The sequence below is a fragment of the Chionomys nivalis genome, chromosome 11, assembly GCF_950005125.1.
Source record: "Chionomys nivalis chromosome 11, mChiNiv1.1, whole genome shotgun sequence".
Classification (NCBI taxonomy): Eukaryota; Metazoa; Chordata; class Mammalia; order Rodentia; family Cricetidae; genus Chionomys; species Chionomys nivalis.
The window spans coordinates 23,295,825-23,316,132 of record NC_080096.1 but is presented as its reverse complement, the minus strand read 5'-3'; the positions used below and the strand labels follow the sequence as shown (position 1 = coordinate 23,316,132).

Below are 20,308 nucleotides of genomic sequence, written 5' to 3'. Positions count from 1 at the left end.
GAATTTATTTAACCAATCTTATTGTTGGACATTTGAGCTATTTCAGTGTGTTGAGCTTTGAGAATGTTTTAATAAGGCGATCAACATCTTTGTTAAAGAATCATTACATACTCCTTGGTTAGGTCCTTTGAATTCCTGGAAGTGGAATTACTGGCACAAAGGGTATGAGATACGTTATTGCTAATTTGATTTCACAGAGTGATTTTTACCCACTTACACTCCCACGGGCAATTTCAGAGGGCTCAAACGGAGCCTCCGGAGTCCTTAACTGTCAAACGCCAAAACTAGAACTTCCCTCCAGCTCCGGGCTTCCATCTCGATTTCCCGCCCACTAAATACAGCAGCCAAAAGCCGCACGCGCTCTCAGCCCCACTCTTCCCAGGCTGGTCCGCCTCTTCCTCGCTCTTCCTCAACTCTCTGTCCAATCAGAAACAGAGTCCCTCAGACTCGTCGTACGATTGGGAGATACAAGCATCCGTCAGGCTCGCGGGCGGGCGTAGAGGGCTGACGGACGCGGCGAGCAGCCAGTGCGAGCCCGGAGTAGTCTGTGCGCTGGCCTGGAAGCGCTAGCCCCGCCGGTGAGCTGTGCTGGCGGCTGGCGGAGTGAGGCATTGGCAGACATGGCTCCCAGCGCGCTGGCTCCCGAGCCGGAGAGTCGGAAGGGCATCCGGGCCGTGTTACTGGGGCCGCCCGGGGCTGGCAAGGGGACCCAGGTGAGTGTCCCCTCCTCTGCACGCTCGGCGGTGGATCCCGCGGAGCTGCAAGGTCAGGGCGGTCGGAGAGCCGGAAGCTCGTTTCCCGCTCCGGAGCGGGGCGGTGAGTTCTGGCCGGCAGGGACCCTCGCGGGGGTCCCAGGCTGTGGCGTGGTGTTTAGGGGAGGGACTCAGTCGGAGGTAGGAGGAGGCTGAAGTGGGCTTGGGGCTCTTGGGGGGAACCCAGGCTAAGGGGTCCTGTTAGGGGATCCAGGAGCTGTTAACTGAAAATCGTGAATGGTAGGGCGATCCCTCCAGACTGAAGCTCCGGATCCCAGGCCCGAGTGGGAGAAAGCTTTGTGGCCAAGACGCCCTCCAAGTTGGGAGTGGATTGTCCTGAGTCAGGGATAACTTCCATACACAAGGGGGTAGAACTTTTTTTAATGATTAATAACTAGGGGTAAGAAAATCTCTGCAGCACGTGGAGCGCAGTGAGAGCTGGCGTGTGCTGATCGAGGCGTACTGCCAAGAGTGGGGCAGGGTCATGATTGAGGCACCAGCGTTGAGGGGGATGGGCGAAAACCCTTCCAGTTCACCCGAAAGCTGGAGGTGAATGTGTTGGTCGTGTTTATAAAGCGCGGGAGCCATGTGGGTTGTGAGTGGCACAAGATAACTCTTAATGATTCTTAGTTGTGTGATCTTGGGACGCTAACATACTGGGCCAGCAGGTAGGAAAGCAGGTCCAGAGGTCCAATGGCTTTCCGAGATCAGTGACATTGGCTTCTTGAAGACGTGTACCTCCAGAGGATTGGAGCTGCCTTCTGTCCCACTCCAGGGCCTCACTTGGCATCTGGGCCATAGGTCAGGATTGGGATTTATGATCTCACAGGATTTGGAAACTGATAAGTTGAGTTATTGCCCAGGGTTTGGCATCACCCACCCACTTCTCACTTCTACCTCCCTGCCAGACCCTACGCCTTGGGATCTTGCTGATCTTTAAAGGAATTCTTTCAAGGCAGGCTTCTCAAGCAAATGGACACCATTCTGTCCCCAGTCTTGCTAGCACTACTGAGTTTATTGTTTTTTTTTTTTTTTTTTTTTTTAAAGATAATCATGCATGCCATGGTACACATATATGGAGGTCAGAGGACAACTTGCTGGAGTCATTTTCTCTTTCTACCAAGTGGAGCCCAGGGAACCAACTGAGGTCATCAGACTCGATGGCAAGCTACTTTACCTGCTCGGCCATGTCACCTGTCCTGTTTGCCAAATTCTAAAAGTTTTGGCCAGCAGCTCATCATCTGACTCCTTGTGGGGACCTCTATAACACCTGTCACATCTCCTGACACTTGATGGAGTGGCTGGGGATGGATGAGGTCCACAGGTTAATGGGGGTGATGAGAAGCGAGAGAGGAGGTGGAGGCTTAGTTCACTTCCTCTGACTTTACCTCTGCCTCTGGGCTGTAGGTCACAAAGGACCACTATACCATCTCTCTCTATAAACTTACAGGCTCTTTTTTCCTGAGGTTCCACCACTACCTTGCACTCAGTGATGTTGACATCTCTTCGTTCCTATTGCTGTCGTTCTCAGTAGTTAGGTAACCGCAGTCTAAGCGGGTTCAATCTTGGATGTGGACAGCTCCTACTATGAGTTACTGTCATGGACAGGACTGCTCCTGTGTGACCTTTTTCAGTTTCTCCTGACATTGATTGTTTCAGCCGTGAAATGAACAGCTCTCCCGTTGCTGAATCAGGGCCTTATAGTCTAGCAAGCGATGTGATTTCTTAGCTCCCGTGTTTTCACCTGGGAAAGGAAGAGCGTCCGAGGCTATTAGAGCTCGTAGCCTTTCTGTTGGGGTCACCCATCCATTCCTCGTTGCTGGGATGGCACCTGGCAGGAACACAGTGAATGCTGACTCCTCAGCAGCAGATCTCTCTGCACCCAGCTCTGTTGCAGTTCGTCGCCAAGCTGATTTATTCAGGGTTGGGAGGACAGTACACCCGTGAGCTCATGGAAGAAGGTACAGGAATGGTAGGAGCTGGTCCAAGAAGGCTTTGTGAAGTAATTAGAAGTCTGACTTGAAAGCTGAGTGTGGCCGAGCCAGTGGTGGTGCAGGCCTTTAGTCCCAACACTCAAGAGTCATAGGCAGGCCTGTGTGAGTTCGAGGCCAGCCTGGTCTACATAGTGAGTTCCAATAAAGCCAGGGCTACACAGAGAAACCCTGTCTCAAAAAAAAAAAAAAGAAGAAGAAGAGAAAGAGCGAGAGAAACAACTCATACATTCTGTAATCCCAAAGACTACGGCCAAGTTTGAGACTAGCTTGGCTACAGAGTGGGACCCTGTGTGTCCAAAAACAACACCATGAACAAAGAACTGGGTCTTCAGAAAATGTATAACAATCGCTTAACCTCCATCTGCCTCCCTCTCTATACCGGGAGTGACAGCCCGGAGACGCACCCCCACACCCCCAAACTTTTTCCTGTGAGTTTTAAATGCACATAAAGGTGCAGGTGAAAGGCTGTTATCTCAGCTGCTAGGGCTGGGGCAGGAGGCTCACGAGTTCAAGACCTGTCCAGGCTAAGAACGAGATCAGCCTGGACATCTTACTAAGACCTTGCCTCAGAATAACAGAGCTGGGAATGTGTTTGCTGGTAGCTCATTTACCTAGCTGTGTGCGGTCTTGCGTTCACTCCTCAGAACCACAAGAAGGAAAGCATGGTGTAGTGAGCCCCAGTAACCATCAGCTGATGGCCTCCCCATCCATGCTCCCCCAAATTATGATAAGTCAGATCCAGACACCATAACATTTTTACAATATATTTTAGTATCTCTAAAACAAGCTTAAAAAAATAAATACAATATCCCCTAAAAAATTTTTTTTTAATTAATTAATTTATTTATTTATTATGTATACAGTGTTCTGCCTGTATGTATCCCTGCAGGCCAGAAGAAGGCACCAAATCTCATTACAGATGGTTGTGAGCCACCATGTGGTTGCTGGGAATTGAACTCCGGACCTTTGAAAGAGCAGGCAGAGCTCTTTACCACTGAGCCATCTCTCCAGCCCAATATCCCCTAAAAGTTAACAAATTTCAATAGTCAATGTTCAAATTTCTATTGGTTTCATACATATGATAATTTTAAGTCTTTCTGTTTTTATTTTTTTCAATCATTAGATTATTGTATGGGTCCCTGGAATTGAAGTCAAGTCGTCAGGCATGGTGGCCTTTACCTGCTCAGCCATCTTGCTTGCCCTGTTCCTCTTTCTTATGCTGTAGTTTTGTGGAAGAAACCTACAAGTTTTCAATTAGTGTTCCTTTGCTGTGTTTAAAATGCTGCCCTCTTCCATTCCTGCAGATCTTTAGTTGCTGCATAGTTTTTCAGATTCAGTTTCTTGGCCTGGCTACCCAGGCACTGCCGTGTTCTGTCCTTCAGACACTTCCAATGTTTGGAGTGGTTGCTATGGATTTCCTAAGTCTGGTAATTAATTATGCTGGTAAAGCCATAGCGTTCTGACTGTATTACTCCTTTTTCATTCCTTGGCTGAGATATCTCCTCTCCTCGCTGGACCCCCTCCCCCCAGTGTCTCAGCAGGTAGCCCAGGCTGGCCGGAAACTCAGCTCTTGCTTCAGCCTCGTAGGTGTGAGATTCCAAGCATGTTCCACAGCTGGCACTTAACTTGTACAAACTTTCCATCTCCTATTTGCTTGCCCAGTGCTGTGGTTTATAAAGCCCATTTAAATGCTTGGTTTGTTCCCATTTTTTATTATTTATTTATTTATTTATTTATTTTTTGTCAGCTTTCTAAGTAATGGGTTGACTATGGAATGTTTTCAGTTGTGAAATTTAAAAAACAAGAAATTACAGCTCTTTTTTCCTGGTGAAAATCAGAAGATCTGCCAGCAGTGGGCATCCATTCCAGTAGGGCAGGAGTGCATTTTACTCCAGATGATCCCTTCATGGACTCTCCTGCCCGCCCGCCCCTCATCCCTCATCCCCTGCTTAGACTGCCTGGTCCTTAGTAGCAGCTGACTGCACTCCTGACGAGGACCTGCTCAGTGAGGTTTGTTTTCTTCCCACCACTTCCTCTTGTACCTGTAGAATTTCATATTACATGATTCATGTCAGCATGGCTAAAGTAAATTTCCTCAGTGATTTCTGGGCTGAGAGATGACTCTGGGCAACAATATATATAAATATATATGTGATTTTTTTTTTTCCTAGGCAGGATGTCTCACTGGCCTGGTGCTCATCAAATAGGTTAGACTAGCTAGCCTGTGAGTTCAGGGATCTGTCTGTCCCCGCCTCCCAGCACTGGCTGGGGTCTTTAGCAAGCATCACTGCACCTAGGTATTTTTTAAAAACATGGTTTCTGGAGCTAGAACTCAGCGGGTTATTGTGCTCACAGAGCAAGGGCCTTTCCCGCTGAGCTGTCTGCCCCCCCACCCCCCGCCCTGTATTGCACAGAGGTTGAGTGCCTTAGACAGGGCCCATCCATAGTCTCCACAGCACAGGATCTCCCGCACGGCCACATCCGCCCTGTTGGTGGAGTGTGCTCTTCATGCAGCTGTGGAGTCACCTGGAAAGGAGTGTGAGCAGCCAACACTGCGGGATAACAGTCAAACACTTGATTTCCGGGCGCAGCTTTTCTCGGGTGTTTTGACCCCGGCTTCTGTGATTTGTCCACTCGAGTTAACTTTAATAAACAAGAATTGGATTGGTAGAAAGCGCTGTTCCCTGGGGGTGTGTCCACGGTGCCACTGGCTTTTCCATTGTGGCCTTCTTTTCTCCAGGGTGCAGTCCCTAACACTTTCCCTCCATGGAATTAATCTGTGAATCATAGGACCAGAATTTCCTGCATCGAGCCCCATCGATTTTTGTTTTGTGCCCAAGATCACGCGCAATGAACTAGTTTAGACAGGGATCCCAGCTACTTAACCTCCTAAAACAACTCAACAGAAAGCTCCACCTGCGAATACAGAACTGGTATTGGAGTGTCCAGACCTTTTTCCATTTAAACTCCACCAGGCTCTGTGTGTGCATCTGTTTGATGTCTTTATGGGAAAAGCTAAACGCGTGTGGCGATACCTTGTGTGTACCTTACCACCGAGCTATGTCTATTCCAGCACGGTCTGTGAGCTTTGGGATCTGGGTCTCCTAGCCCTCCATTTCCTTGGCTTCAGGGTTCATGGAAGAGGCGTGAGCGAATATTTTCTTCCCGCCTGAATGAACAGAACCAGGGCAGAGGTTGCTGTAGCAGCTACTGCTCACTGAGGACTTCGCATGTGCCAGTTCTGTGTAGAACCCGTATGGGCTCAGTGATACGGTCTTACTACCCTCCCCGCTTTACTTAGCGATTTCAAACTAGAGAGAAGAAGTAACTCTTCAAGCCATATAAGTCGGGACTGAGGTATTGGGGTTGGCTTGAGCCTACACTTTTGGCCAAAAGGCCATGTTGGGCCAGTGGGAGCAATGTGTCTGTAATCTTAGCCCCTCAGGAGGCTGGGGATCGAGATCATGAGACCAGCCTGAGCTCCATAGCAAAACCCTGTCACAAAACAAACCAGTCACCTCCTAAAACTGACCTGCAGGTGATGCCTGTGCACAGCATGTACACATCACAGCCACTTTCTGAGGGATGCGTTCTTCACGTTAAACAGATGTGCAAGCTGTTCTGGGCCTGCGAGGAGGATTTAGCCAGGATACTGCAGCAGGTCTGCCTTGCCTGCCCCAGCTGCGAAACCTAGCGGCCACAGCATACCACAGTAGCACATTCACCTGTGGAAGATACTTGAGCACTGTCTGCTTTAGAGAATGAGCTGCCTAAGGGTCACAGCAGCCATGTAAGGATTGCATAGCTGCTGTGTGTGTTCTCAGTTAGAGCAGGGGCCGTGAGCTTGTGTTTCGGTGGCCTGGTTAGTGGGAATATCTAGTTTTTTTGCATGCTAAGTGGATTCCAAGTACTTTACTTGGAATATCATGCAATCATAGAGTTCTTACGATAACCCTATAATTGCTTTACATTAGAATATAAGGTAAGATGCTGCTATTCCTATTACAAACAAGGAAAGTGCCAGGGCCTACAGTGCTCACTCTTTCTTGGTTTTTGTCTTTGACTCCACAGGCACCCAGATTGGCAGAAAACTTCTGTGTCTGCCATTTGGCCACTGGGGACATGCTGAGAGCCATGGTGGCTTCAGGTTCAGAGCTGGGCAAGAAGCTGAAGGCGACGATGGATGCTGGAAAACTGGTAGGTTTGGTCGTACCTGCAAGTGTTGCCGTTCCGAGTCCAGAGTGGTGGCCCCGCTGCATGGGCTTCTGGGTGTTGACTTCCTTATTCATTGCAGACACAGTCGAAGCCAGTGCAGTCACAGAACATTTCCACCATCGTAGAAAGTCTTCTGAGGTAGTCCTGTGTGGAGATGCCAGGTACAGGAACTTTGAGCAGAGCACATTATTTATTTGATTCTGGACTTATTATTGGTTCACAACTTATTTGTATAGTTTTATTATTTTATGTGTATGGGCAAGCACTTTTCTCATAAAACCATCTTGCCAGCCATTTTCACGGTATTCTTTTTTCCTTTCTTTTTAATTAAAGTAGTATTATAAGTACTGGAGAGATGGCTCAGTAGTTAAGAATACTTATAACTCTTTCGGGGGACCTAGGTTTGATTAGCAGCACCCACATGGCAGTCACAACCGCAGTTCCCTGAGATCCGACCCCTTCTGACCTCAGCAGGCACCAAGCATGCACGTGGTACGCAGACAAAACATGCATAAACACAAAATAATAAATTTTTCAAGTTTAGGGGTGTGTGTGTACGCCAGCCAGCCACACAGACCTTTAATCCCATCACTGAAAAGCAAGCAGGCAGGTCTCTGAATTTGAGTTTCAGGTTAACCAGGACTATACAGTGAAACCTCTCAAAACAAAGAAACAAACAATATATATGCATATATACGTATACATATGTATGTATATAGAATTATATCATTTCCCGCTCCCATTCCCTTTTCTTCCTCCAGCCCCTTCTGTATGTTCATAGTTTTCTTTAAGATACTATGTGATACTTTTTGTAATTCACCCAAACTAAATAGAAAAGTAAAAGCGCTGTTCCTGGGACAAGACTCTAGGGTGTATGCAGAGGAGGTTCTGGGAGACCACAGAATGCCCATAAAGCCCGTCAGTGGCTCACTGCTCGATTTCTTATAGTTTTGGTTGTGAGCCGAGCTCTTAACAGCTGAGCCGTCTCTCCAGCCCCGCGCTCTAGTTCTGACAAGGGAGTTAGTTACTTGGTTGGTAGTTGTGGGAAAGTAAGCCTTTGTCATAAACCAGTTGGCTTGATTTGACAAACACAGTGAATTGACTAAACCTTTACTTGGGCCAGCTCTTGCTTCTAACATTTATTCTAGAGCATGACTTTGGTAACACTATCAGAAGTCACTTTGTTCTTGAACACAGCAGGCGAGATCTGGACTACTGGGCCATACTGCAGTTCCTCTGCCCTTGTTTTGTTCCTGTTTTTAATTTTCTAAATTATACTCTGTCAGTGTTTGCATTTGTCGGCCACAGCATTCATGTGGGGGCTGGAAGACAACTTTTGATAAACAGCTCTCTTCTTCCACCACATGGGTGCTGAGTTCAAGGTCAGGTTGTCAGGCTTGGGTGGTACCCACTGAGCCATTTCATCATCCCTGTTTCTGTTTTGGAAGCAAGATTTGACGTGTTTGCCTAGTTGACCTGGCACTTGTGTGTCCCAGGCTGGCCTCCCGGGTGTTGAGATGGTAGGTGTGGGCCACAACCAGTCTGTCCACACGTTCCTTCCTACCATTCCCTTTATATCAGTGAGGCCACGAATCAAGCCGGAAAGATAGAGATTTTGGACTTTGGGTTTTGGCAGGAAATTCTGTGTGAGAGAGAATGGGCATGTGGCAGTGAGATTGCTTATCTCCGAGCCTTCGTTGAGTTGCGGTTTATACTTTGTCCCTAAGTTCATAGCCAGTTCTGAAGATAAAGACTAGACAACTGCATCCACTGATAGACCTGGAACAGTTTGGTTGTTCTTCTGGTTTGCACTAGGATGCCAAAGAAAAACGTTCTCTGTGCTTCCTGTCTGTCTCTGTGGCAGTCCAGGTTGAATTGGAGAGTACATGTAAAAAAGAAAGAAAGAAAGAAAGAAAGAAAGAAAGAAAGAAAGAAAGAAAGAAAGAAAGAAAGAAAGAAAGAAAGACAGACAGACTAGACAAGATTGACAGCCTGTGCTGTAATACAGGTGGGAACTTGTCTCTCTTTAAAGGCCCTGGGAGAATGAAAGATTTTTTGGTGGTTTTTTTGTTTTTTTTTTTTTTTGAAAAGGCCTAGACTATGCTGTGGTGGCTTTTTGGTTCTTGTTTCTGATCCAATATTGCCAATTCAATGCCATTCTTTTTCATGCCTTAGACAGCCCAGATCAGATAAATAATCAAGCCAGCATATCAGTCGTGGTATGAACTTGTGAATCAGGAATAATTGGTATGTCCCTATGTTCTAGTCAAACTGCTCTTCTCCCCTGGTTCTTGGGTGATGTCTCTGCCGTGTAACCTCACCTTGAGGACAGCCTGTTGCTGATAAGCTGTTATATGATGGTTAAAGGGTTACTGGCAGAAGAGGCCCATAGGGCCTAAGACACACAGAGCTGTCCTGCTGGGGCGCAGCCCATGGATCCCTCTTCCCTTGCCCAGTTTATTGGAACATGTTAGAGTTTCAAGGAGAGGGACATGTCTGGCCACTAGCTAATTATGGACGTGAGTGTTGCAGATGGAGTCTGTCCTGGTCAGCTTTGCGTGGCTGTGATAAATATGTAAGAGAAGCCAACTAAAGAAGAAAATACTATCAGTCCCAGTCCAGGGCCACTTGGTGCCATTGTTTCTGAGCTATGTTGAACTGTTGTGGAAAGTGTGTATTAAAACAAAGCTACGTACCTTATAGAGGCAGATAGAATGCATACTCACTCAAGCAAGATGGCTAAGAAGGTAAAAAAAAAAAAAGTGTGTTCTACTCATGTCTGATTACCTAAAGTTCAGTGCTGAGCCCAAGTAAAGGTTGAAGGTGAGAAGTGGCTCCAAATGTGTACCGTGGTGCATGTGCCCTCCCTCCGTCCCTAACACACATACATAAGGTTTAAAAACATAGTCTTAGAGATCAGGCCTTCGATATGTGAGCTCAAGGGGGTACATTTAAGATCCAAACTATAATGGAGACACCCCACATTTACTCTGCTTTCGCATCTGTGGAGTCAAACTGACTTGCTGTTTGGAAACCAAGTCTTCTGTGCATAGACTTGAGTTTGTGTGTGGGATGTATCAACCTAGATGACAGAGTTGAACCCAGGGCTCTTTTCTTGTAGGTGAGTGATGAAATGGTTGTGGAACTCATTGAGAAGAATTTGGAGAGTCCTTCATGCAAAAATGGCTTTCTCCTAGATGGCTTCCCTCGGACTGTGAGGCAGGCTGAAATGGTAGGTGGTGGCTGTCACAGCTGCACGGTGGCAGATGCTGGCTCTTTATGTGAATTACTTCAAGGGTATGGAGCTGATCGAGCTTAGGTGGGTCCATGCTCTTTTGCAGCTTGATGACCTCATGGAGAAGAGGAAGGAGAAGCTTGATTCAGTGATTGAGTTCAGCATTCCAGACTCCCTGCTGATCCGGAGGATCACTGGAAGGTAGGTATCCCTGCAGATGCCTTCATGCTTGCTCAGAGCTCTGTGGGGCAGAAGCGCTGGTGCCTGTGGAAGTCAGAATAGGACATGAGATTCCCCTGCACTGGAGCCATAGGCGGTTGTGAGCTGCTTTGTAGGTGCTGGTAGTTGTACCCGGGTCCTTTGGAAGAGCATCCTATGCTCTTAACCACTGGGCCATCTCTTCAACACCCACCCATTTTTCTTTTTTTTTTTTTTTTAATATTTATTTATTTATTATGTATACAATATTCTGTCTGTGTCTATGCCTGCAGGCCAGAAGAGGGCACCAGACCTCATTACAGATGGTTGTGAGCCACCATGTGGTTGCTGGGAATTGAACTCAGGACCTTTGGAAGAGCAGGCAATGCTCTTAACCTCTGAGCCATCTCTCCAGCCCCACCCATTTTTCTTTTAATGAAAGAAATTTTGATTCATAGTGCAGCTTGTTTTCTTATTTCTCTGAAATAGTGTCAAACACAGAAATGCATCTGTTGAGAATCCTCGCTGTTTCAGGCTGTGGTTTCTCTCTACTCCATTTCTCTGTATCTGCTTCTTGTCTGCCAGCACCACTACAAGAACCTTTGTAATTTTTTTTTTTTTTTTATTGTATCAAGGATGGAAGGGGAGAGATTTATTGGTGTCACTAGAGTGTGCTACAGCACAGTTGAAGCTCTCATGAGTACAGGGCCTGCCACTTGTCCAGGGTGCAGTCATCAGGGATGGGCTGCTTCTCAGCTCTCATACCTTCTAGTTCATTTGAATTCAATTTGGTAAAGTCCCTCTTTGAGATCTAGATCTTTTGGTGGCCAGGGCACTTGAACTTGGCCCTGTCCTGGGCTTCAGTCATGTTTCTTAGTCTGCAGCCAAGCACAGGTGTTCTTGATGACCTGACCAGTGTGAACCCTGGGGCTCTTAAAAGCCACCCCACAGCCTGCTTGGAGAACAGACTGGGGAGATCATGAGAAAAAGGCATGAGCATAACTTGTCATTTTTAAAAAGCAGCGTGGGAAAGACACCGTGCAACAGATTCATGCGGAGGGGTTTTTATTAGGGAAAGCGGACTGTAAAAAGAGGGAGGGAGATCAGCCTCTGGGGACAGGAGCAGCAGAAGAAAAGAAAGAGGCAGAAGGAGAGAGAAAGGAACAGACAGACAAAGGCAGAGAGAGATGGGAGGTGGTCAAGGCCCTTTTAAAAGGGAACACAGTGAATTTGCGCAGGAGGTGCTCTTAGTGCCTAGAGCTGAGGACGGATCCTGTCAGGAACCCAAGGGCAGGCCAGTGCAGATGCCTGAATACTAACACTACTCCCAAAAATGGAGTTACCCATTAATAACAGGCTGAGTATACCATTGGAGACAAGTAAAGGAACCTGGCATACTGAATTGCCTGTAAGGAAAGTAGCTGCTTTTTTTTTTAATTTTATTTTAATTTAATTTTTTAAACAATCTTTTTAAATTTTACCTACCAATCTCAGTTCCCTCTCCCTTCCTCCCATTCACCTCACCTTCCATCTACCCCACCCCCCATTTACTCCTTAGAGAGGGCGAGCCTTCCCATGGGAGTCACTTGAGGCAGGTCTGAGGCCCTCTCCCTGTATCTAGGCTGAGCAAGGGATCCCTCCATAAGGAATGGGCTCCAGAAAGCCAGTTCAGGCACTACGGATAAATCCTGGTTCCACGACCAGTGGCCCCAGAAACTGCCCAAGCCACACATCTGTCACCCGCACTCAGAGGGCCTAGTTCGGTCCTGTGCAGGTTGGAATGTAGCCTTTTTATGCCTGCCATTTCAGCGGCCCTCGGGAAGGCGGTAAGCCTGTGTCGTGGGCATTCATGGTCACCTGTTTGGATGGCTGTGCTCTGTAAATCATTCTTTGTTAGCCCTTCTTGGTATACAGCTGTATTTCTTCTAGTTGATGCTCCCACTGTTATCAGGGCATGTCAATTTTATATTGAATAGGAAGAAAATGTCTTGTTTTATTAGAGTATTAGATTTCATAATGTGGTCAAATATTTGTGTGTGTGTGTGTGTTTATAATCCGAACCTTCAAGGGGAAAGCCAGATATGAATAGGTAACAGTGTGAGGTGTGTTGTCCTGTAAGGCTCTGAGGGGTACCTTCAAAACTGCTTTACATTAATTTTCTTTTCAAATTTACTTTTTTTTTTTTTTTTTTAATGTTTCCAGCTATTTTATAGGCTTCTACACAACAGAGACCTGCATTTCTTTATAGTCCCTTTGGGCATGAAGTAGACAAAATTGATGTTAGACCAAGAAACAGTAGGATTGCCAGGTGATGGTGGTATATGCCTTTAATCCCTGCACTTAGGAGGCAGAGGCAGGTGGATATCTGTGAGTTTGAGGCCAGCCTGGCCTACAGAGTGAGTTCCAGGATAGCCAGGGCTACACAGAGAAGCTCTATCTCTAAATCAAAAAAAAAAAAAAAAAAAAAAAAAGAGAAGAAGAAGAAGCAGCAGCAGCAGCAAGATTGACAGTAAGAAACATCCCTAGGCTTGCTACTCTGGAGGTACAAAGCAGACAGTAACAGCCAGTGACACTGGAGGTCTCTAACTTGATGAGGTCAGCATCCTGGGTACCTGCTCCTACATCAAACCATACCCCAGGGCTGAAGACCATGACAAGCTCTAGAAAAATAGTACAGTGACGTCTGCTTCTGATCTCAGAGTCGTCTGAAACTAGGTTATTCTGACCATTCAGTGCAGTGGGAGAGGGAGCCCAAGAGGGGTGTGCCATCAGTGTGCTCAGAAGCTCTTATTAGACAGACTTCCAGGGGCAGACAAGCTATCACTTAAATAGAGGGGAAAATTAAGAAAGTACAATTTGCCAGGTGTAGTGGTTTATACCTTTAATCCCTGCTCTCAGGAGGCAGAGGTTGGTGGATCACCCCGAATTTGAGGCCAGCCTGGTCTACATAACAAGTTACAGAACAACCAGAGCTACATAGAGAGACCTTATCTCAAAAACCAAACAAAGAAACACCCACCCAACAACAAAGAAAGCAGTGGCTGCTGTGCAGAATGTGGCCTGCCCCCTCTTCTTGAGTTTCCAAGTTCCTCTTTATATGGCTGTCCCCAGTCAGAACATGGATTTGTTGCCTAGTAGGGTTCAGCATAGATGCAACCACTAACCACTTTCACAGTGCCAGATAAACACTGCTTACTCTTGAGTTTGTTTTTTTAAGATTTTTTTTTCATTTTTAATAATGTGTCTGTGTGTGAGTATATGCACATGAGTGCCAGTGTGTGAGTGTCTGTGTGTGAGTATGTGCACATGAGTACAGGTGTGTGTGTATCTGTGTGAGTATGTGCACATGAGTGCAGGTGTGTGTGTATGTGTGTCTGTGTGAGAATGTGCACATGAGTGCAGGTGTGTGCGTGTCTGTGTGAGTATGTGCACATGATTACAGGTGTGTGTATCTGTGTGAGTATGTGCACATGAGTGCAGGTGTGTGCGTGTCTGTGTGAGTATGTGCACATGATTACAGGTGTGTGTATCTGTGTGAGTATGTGCACATGAGTGCAGGTGTGTGTCTGTGTGTGTATGTGCACATGAGTGCAGGTGTGTGTGTCTGTGAGAATGTGCACATGAGTACAGGTGTATGTATCTGTGAGTATGTGCACATGAGTACAGGTGTGTGTATCTGTGAGTATGTGCACATGAGTACAGGTGCGTGTATCTGTGTGAGTATGTGCACATGAGTACAGGTGTGTGTATCTGTGTGAGTATGTGCACATGAGTGCAGGTGTGTGTATCTGTGTGAGTATGTGCACATGAGTGCAGGTGGCCGTGGTGAGATGTTGTTTGATTCCAGGAGCTGGAGAGTCACAGGTTGTTGCTCTGTAAACTCAGGTCCTCTACAAGAGCAGAAATCACTCCTAACTGCTGAGCCATCTCTCCTGCCCTGTGTACATTATATTTATTTATGATGTATATGTATGTATGTTAGGGTATGTACATGCATGCTACAGCTCACAGGCAGAGACCAAAAGAGTAAGTTATCCCAATCATGGAGGTCCCAGGGATTGAACTCAGGTCATCAGGCTTGGTGCAAAGCACTAAGAAGCCTGCCCTCCCATCTGCTTTTATTTTTATTTGTAGCCCAGGCTACCCTTGAACTATGGGAATCCTCCCACCTCAGCTCCCCCAAATTCTGGGATTATAGCACACCCAGCTTCTTTGTTTTAAGATAGAGTCTGACTGTTGCTTAAGCTGTTCTCACAATCCTGGGCCTAAGTAACAGGTTCCTCCACCTTAACTTCCCTGGTAGCTAAGACTATTACAGTGTCCATCTTCATGATTGGCTTAGTATGCCTTTTCTCCTAGTGGCTTGGACATTGCCTAGCCTTGCTCACACTGTCGTTTATCAGTGGCCACAGAGGTGGGCATCATTGTCTGTATATCCATAACATGTTTTTATTAGGCTAGGAAACAGCACAAGCAGGCACATACTTGTGATCTAAGATGTTTGTGGGGTGTCGGTGCAGAAGTAGCTTAAGTCAAGGTGTTCTGTTCCCCAATACTTTGTATTAATATTGTAAGGATTGTCGTGTTTGTTGGAGCTATTGATTCCTGCTAAGTGCTGCCTGTAGCAGAGATTGTGATCCATCATTTCATAAGCAGGTAGATTCAGTGTAAGATCTGGTTTCAGCTAGGAACTTCTTTAGGAAATGGATATGACTAGAATGAATGTCTGTGTGCACTGAACAGCAGAGTCCTCCTAAGGTCTGGACTAGGTTGTTCTTGCCAGCATCTTTCTTTATGCTTGGGCAAGGCAGAAAACATTCTTAAACCCTAGCCCTAACCCTAACCCTCTAACCAAGGGGTAGCAATAGCTGTCCTCTGCTAGACAGCCGGTTATTTTCCTGGTGTGACGTGCTAGCTGGGGTCTCTGCTGATTAAAGTCTTCTATTCTTCTCTGTCTCTGCTTGTCATTCCAGAGTCCCCTGGAGTACAGAGGTATTTCCAGGCAACCTGACTCACAATACATGTGCTGTCTTGCAGACTGATTCACCCCAAGAGTGGCCGGTCCTACCATGAGGAGTTCAACCCCCCAAAGGAGCCAATGAAAGATGATGTATGTAAACTTGGGGCAGGAGGGGTTTGTTTTGGGTTTGTTTGTTTTCTCCTTCCTCCTTCTTCCATCATTTAGCCAGAAAAATATTTCACTGTCTAGTAAGTGAGATGTGATAGATCTGGACAGTGTCTCCAGGTGGCTCTATGCTCATCCTGACACCACGGTTGCCAGGAGGTGGCACTGAAGAGAACGTTGCTGACCACTGTGCTCCAGAATGCCCTGCTCTTGGGGTACCCAGGGACTGCTGCCCTGGGGTCTCATCTGTGACACAGAGTCTTCCTGGTCTGCTGTGGAGCATGCAGGCACCAGTGAAATTTCTCGGGCTTCCTCTTGTCATGGGAGACAAGTGTGGGTCGTCCAGGGTCTGTGAACACGGGCCACGGTTCAAAAAGTCAGCAGTTCTACCAGAGCCCTTTCTCACTTCACTGACTGCGTTCACGGTGTTGGTGGGTGATGCTCCCTAATCATGCTGAACGCTTAAGCAGCGGGACTGCAGTTGCCAGTGCAGCTGATTGCTCTCCAGGGTCTCCCTCTCCTTCCGACTCTAGACAGGCTGTGGTAGAAGTTGAGCAGCCTGGGCACAGAACAACAAGCAAAAAGCATTGCTATTTCTGGCCCCCAGCTTCTGCTTCTGCTTCTGCTTCTGGGGCCTCCTGCATCCCAGAAGAGTGAGCACTTGTCATGACTGTCCCACCGTCTGTTCCCTCTCCTTCTCAGATTACTGGAGAGCCCCTGATCCGCAGGTCAGATGACAATGAGAAGGCCTTGAAGATCCGCCTGGAGGCCTACCACACGCAGACCACCCCGCTCGTGGAGTACTACAGGAAGCGGGGCATTCACAGTGCCATCGACGCGTGCCAGACCCCAGACGTCGTGTTTGCCAGCATCCTAGCAGCCTTCTCCAAAGCCACATGTAAAGACTTGGTTATGTTTATCTAATGTTGGGCTCTAAGAGGAATTTCTTTCTTCTTTCTGTCCCTGTTAAAGGAATGGGTGGGCATGGCAAGGGAGGCAGGGACACTTCCTCCCTCAGGTAGCAAGGGAATCTTCTAATGTACTGATTAAACAGCACTTATTTGATGTATCTCATGTATGTACAGCACTCTCTGTATGTATTTGGTGTGTGTGCTCACCTTACATTCTATCCTGGACTATGTTTTCCTAGCTGTTTACTTTTCTTACCCATACCTTTTTAAAAATTAGCACACATGCTATTAGATATCATTATAGCCTCTTTTTTTTTTTTTAAATTTTATTTATTTATTTATTTTTTGAGATGGTCTCTATGTATCTTCAGCTGTCCTGGAACTCACCATATCGGCAAGCTGGCCGAAAACTCAGATTTGCCCATCTCTGCCTCCTGAGTGCTGGGATTAAAGGCATGCCCCACCATGCCCAGCTTCTTTATAAGATTTTTAAATAAGATGTGTTTTAATAGATTTTGTTCCCCTCCTGCCCTATAATCCCCTTCCTGTGCTGTAATACCCCCTCCTTATACACACACACACACACACAAAATTTCCTTTAGCCACACTTAATTCTATGTTTTGGGCAAAATGAACTGTTGAGTATTTATCTGGCAGGTACTCCAGGCACAAAGCCTCACGGTACTTACCGTAACAAGCAGCTGGTTCCAAGTGTACAGTCACATGAAGTCAGTCAGTGTCATAGCTCCTAATACACATTCTTGACAGGAAACAAAACCACGAGGCAGTGGATCCACAGGCATCAGTAATTTTTTCCCCTTAAATGGAATTTTAAAGACATACTGCAGATTCCAGCAATTACTCGAAGGAGCAGGCGACGGGGGATATTTCTGTGGTCAACATCACAGGCTGCAAAGTTGAGACCACTTGGGATTTCCAAAGAATTAAATCAGGTAGAAGATCCTCGAGGATTCAGATTGTCTTTGAACATTAGGGCTAGGTAACTCAGAGCAGCCAAATCTATTTCCCCACATACAGACTCACTTATAGGTAGGTTTGTTTTTGTTTGCCTGCTTCCAGGGATGAACCAGTGATTAGGGAAGAATCTCTTTTTGGATTCGTTCCCATCAAAAATTTATCCAAACACAATACTACCCAAATCAGATGTGTCCCTCTCAAATGTCCTATATCCGACAGGTTCCCCAAGAAAAGATCACCCCAAAACAAGGCCATATGTGACCAAAACAAGCTTTTATTTGCAACCTTAGCTCCCACTATTACGAATGTCCTATGGTCTTGGTCTCTGGATGATTTGTGACAGATAAAATACTAGGCTGATGTGACGAGACCTCAAGGCCTTCAGCCTCTGGACAGCTTAGAAAGTCAGTGACATGGCCAGCAAATGATAGCACCTGCCTCTGCGTAGCCTGCTGGCTCTAAAGTTCTCGGGCCCCATCTGGCCTGTGCTCTCCCACTGTCTGAACCTGTCCACATGGAAGCTCCATGGGTATGTGGCCATCTTGCTTCCCTTTTGCCTCCAAGTGACTGCCGCTGCTGCCGCCTGCCTTGTTTCCTTAGCTTCAGATTAATTCTGTCTGCTCTTAACCCAGTCTGGTGTTTTGTGTTTCTGAAAAGCACATGACTGCTGGAAATGGGTGAGGGAGAGGAGTGAAACCAGAACTACCAGCTGGGCCTGCGGGAGTAGGAGGCCTTTCTCAGAGTGAGGGAGGCTCCATGCGTCTCACAGCTGAGTGGTTGCTAACTGAATGTGAATGATCTATGCACAGACACCTGCCACCTGACCATATATGTATACATACATATATGTTCATGTGTGCACACACACCAAATGCCCATAACATCTGGGCTTCTGGTGGAAAACCATAGGGGTACAGATATTCTTCGTTGGTTGGCATTGCACTTTTGCTTTGTTTGATTGCAGAGTTTAACCTCCACGGGCATGAGAGCTTTCACCCGGCAGAGAAATGTCCAGTGTTTAATGCATTTGGTTGCATGCCAGCCTTCCCTGATATTTACTTGATTTTTTTAAAACCCAATTTGTTCTTTCTTTTTCCTCTCTATTTCAGCCTAGTAAAAGAAGGCAAGGCGAGACTGCACCCTGCTCATCTCCCCGCCGTGTGATCCCTGCTCTTAGGTGCTGGGCAGAAGGGAAAGGGGTGGTCACGGGAAGAAAGGATGGTGACGGAGGTGGTGAGGGGCTCAAGACGAGCATTTGGAACAGTGGCAGTGTTGTAATTAGAAGGAATTTTTAAAAAATGCATAGGTGGGAATTTGTAACAGATAAGGAAGGGAAAAGATTAATTTTTTAAAAAACCCGTGATTGGAGGTGATTGGTATAAATGAGCTAAGGTATTTTTTAAGCAATCAAGTTTTCATTTACTCTGGAACACAAAGCTAATAATGCTCTAAGAGACCTCAGCTTCCATGTAAGGAGCTCATGGATCACGAGGCCAAGAATGTAGCCGTCAGACTGGACCTGTGTATCCTGTATGCAGCAAGCGCCGTGGGCTGCTGCCAGTGACTCCCCATTCCATAAAGTTAAAGACTCGCCTGCACATATGGAGGAGGTGGGGGTGTGATCTCATGGGGGGTGGTTCAGCAAATCATTTTTACTGGAATTGTGGGGAACAAGGGGAGACAGATCACATACTTCTTCCCACTTGGAGTCGCCTGCTCTAGCGGCAAAGCCTTCAGCAGCCACCCGGCACACACTAGTCCTACAACTTTGCCTTTGTTCATCCCCAGGACCCTTTTCAGTAAGTGAACAAGGGCTAGGAATGTAGTTCAGCGGCATGTGTGTGCCTGGCATTACAAGGCCCTGGGTTCAGTACTCAGCAGTGAAAGGGGAAACAAAATGTCTTAAGCTAAATCTTCCAAAGATTGTCCTTCTCATCCTCCAGTCCTGTGCCTGGGATCTCTGACAACACTGTGATGTATCTTTCAATGAGGTGCCTTCATAACTGACCAAATGCTGCCGTGTTTGGCCCCTGACTCAATAAAGTATGTTGAAAATTTGCATCCTTGTTGTGGCATTTTTTTGAAGAATTCTGAATCACAAGACAAAAAATGATGTCGAATTCTGGACCTGTCTTTAAAGAACATTCCATTCATGGTGGTTAGCGCAGTGTCATGAAGAAGTACACATGTGTACTCCTGAGCAGAGCCCGCATCCTTGTAGCCGTCAGCTCCTGGGCAAGCCTTTGTTGAGCCAGACAAGGCAGCTCAGTCTAGTGGTGGATCACGTACCCCAGTGGTGAGCCACATACTTCGCTCTGCCTCATCTGGACAAAAGTCCACGGTGCTGTCTTCTACAACATACGGCATTAGGCGTTGGATAAATGTTGGGTCAGAATACACACAAATACCTGCTTCCTGCTGGGCTGGACAGTTCGGAACGGGCAGTAGTCCGCTGCCTGGCAGGCCTGTACTTCTATTGCCCAGGCCACGTCTCTGGCTGCCTCCCCAGCTCCCACTGCTAGCGCCCTCAGCTGCCGCTTTGTTCGTCCTGTTTGACATCCGTTTACTTCCCAGCAAAAGTGACCCTAAGCCATTGGTGCTCCCACTCTTGGAAAGCTGCCTCTGCTGGCGATTTTTCTGGGAAATTGCTGCTCTTCCCGAAACCAGAGTGAACTGGGCTGGAGGCGCCACTGTTCTGCAGACATCTTGCTAGAATCTGACATCCTGTGCTCACCAAGCCAGCCCCCTCTGCTCCTCCATGCCCCATCTCCAGCGTTGCCTTGAGATGTCAGCATGGCTGTTTTGCTCAAATCTTTGCATTCTCTGGACTGTTTGGATGTCTGAAATTTTTTGGCTTTTCTGGGTTGTCATGTACAATTTAAAAAAAAAGTGTCTGTCAG

General features: G+C 46.8%; 1 protein-coding gene and 1 non-coding gene across 3 annotated transcripts; both read left to right on the top strand.

Moving 5' to 3' along the window:
• The first annotated feature begins 540 nt into the window (after positions 1–540).
• Ak2 (adenylate kinase 2) lies at positions 541–19,467 on the top strand. Of its 2 annotated transcripts, XM_057785258.1 has the most exons (7): positions 541–713; positions 6,818–6,943; positions 10,083–10,193; positions 10,303–10,397; positions 15,432–15,504; positions 16,222–16,417; positions 18,518–19,467. In XM_057785258.1, the coding sequence occupies exons 1-7, from the start codon at positions 621–623 to the stop codon at positions 18,520–18,522; spliced, it is 699 nt and encodes a 232-aa protein (XP_057641241.1). In that variant the 5' UTR covers positions 541–620; the 3' UTR covers positions 18,523–19,467. The 2 variants fall into 2 exon arrangements, with proteins under 2 accessions (XP_057641241.1, XP_057641240.1); XM_057785257.1 differs by lacking the exon at positions 18,518–19,467 and having other exon boundaries at positions 16,222–16,593.
• LOC130884511 (small nucleolar RNA SNORA31) lies at positions 8,723–8,851 on the top strand. Its single transcript, XR_009058038.1, has one exon. It is a non-coding gene; the product is annotated as a small nucleolar RNA SNORA31 (small nucleolar RNA).
• Positions 19,468–20,308: the final 841 nt, after the last annotated feature.

Excerpts from the sequence above, each read along its gene's own strand:
- Ak2 (XM_057785257.1), top strand. The coding sequence starts at position 621 with ATGGCTCCCAGCGCGCTGGCTCCCGAGCCGGAGAGTCGGAAGGGCATC. Across the intron at positions 714-6,817 it reads GGGCTGGCAAGGGGACCCAG|GCACCCAGATTGGCAGAAAA; the intron begins GTGAGTGTCCCC and ends TTGACTCCACAG. Across the intron at positions 10,398-15,431 it reads ATCCGGAGGATCACTGGAAG|ACTGATTCACCCCAAGAGTG; the intron begins GTAGGTATCCCT and ends GCTGTCTTGCAG.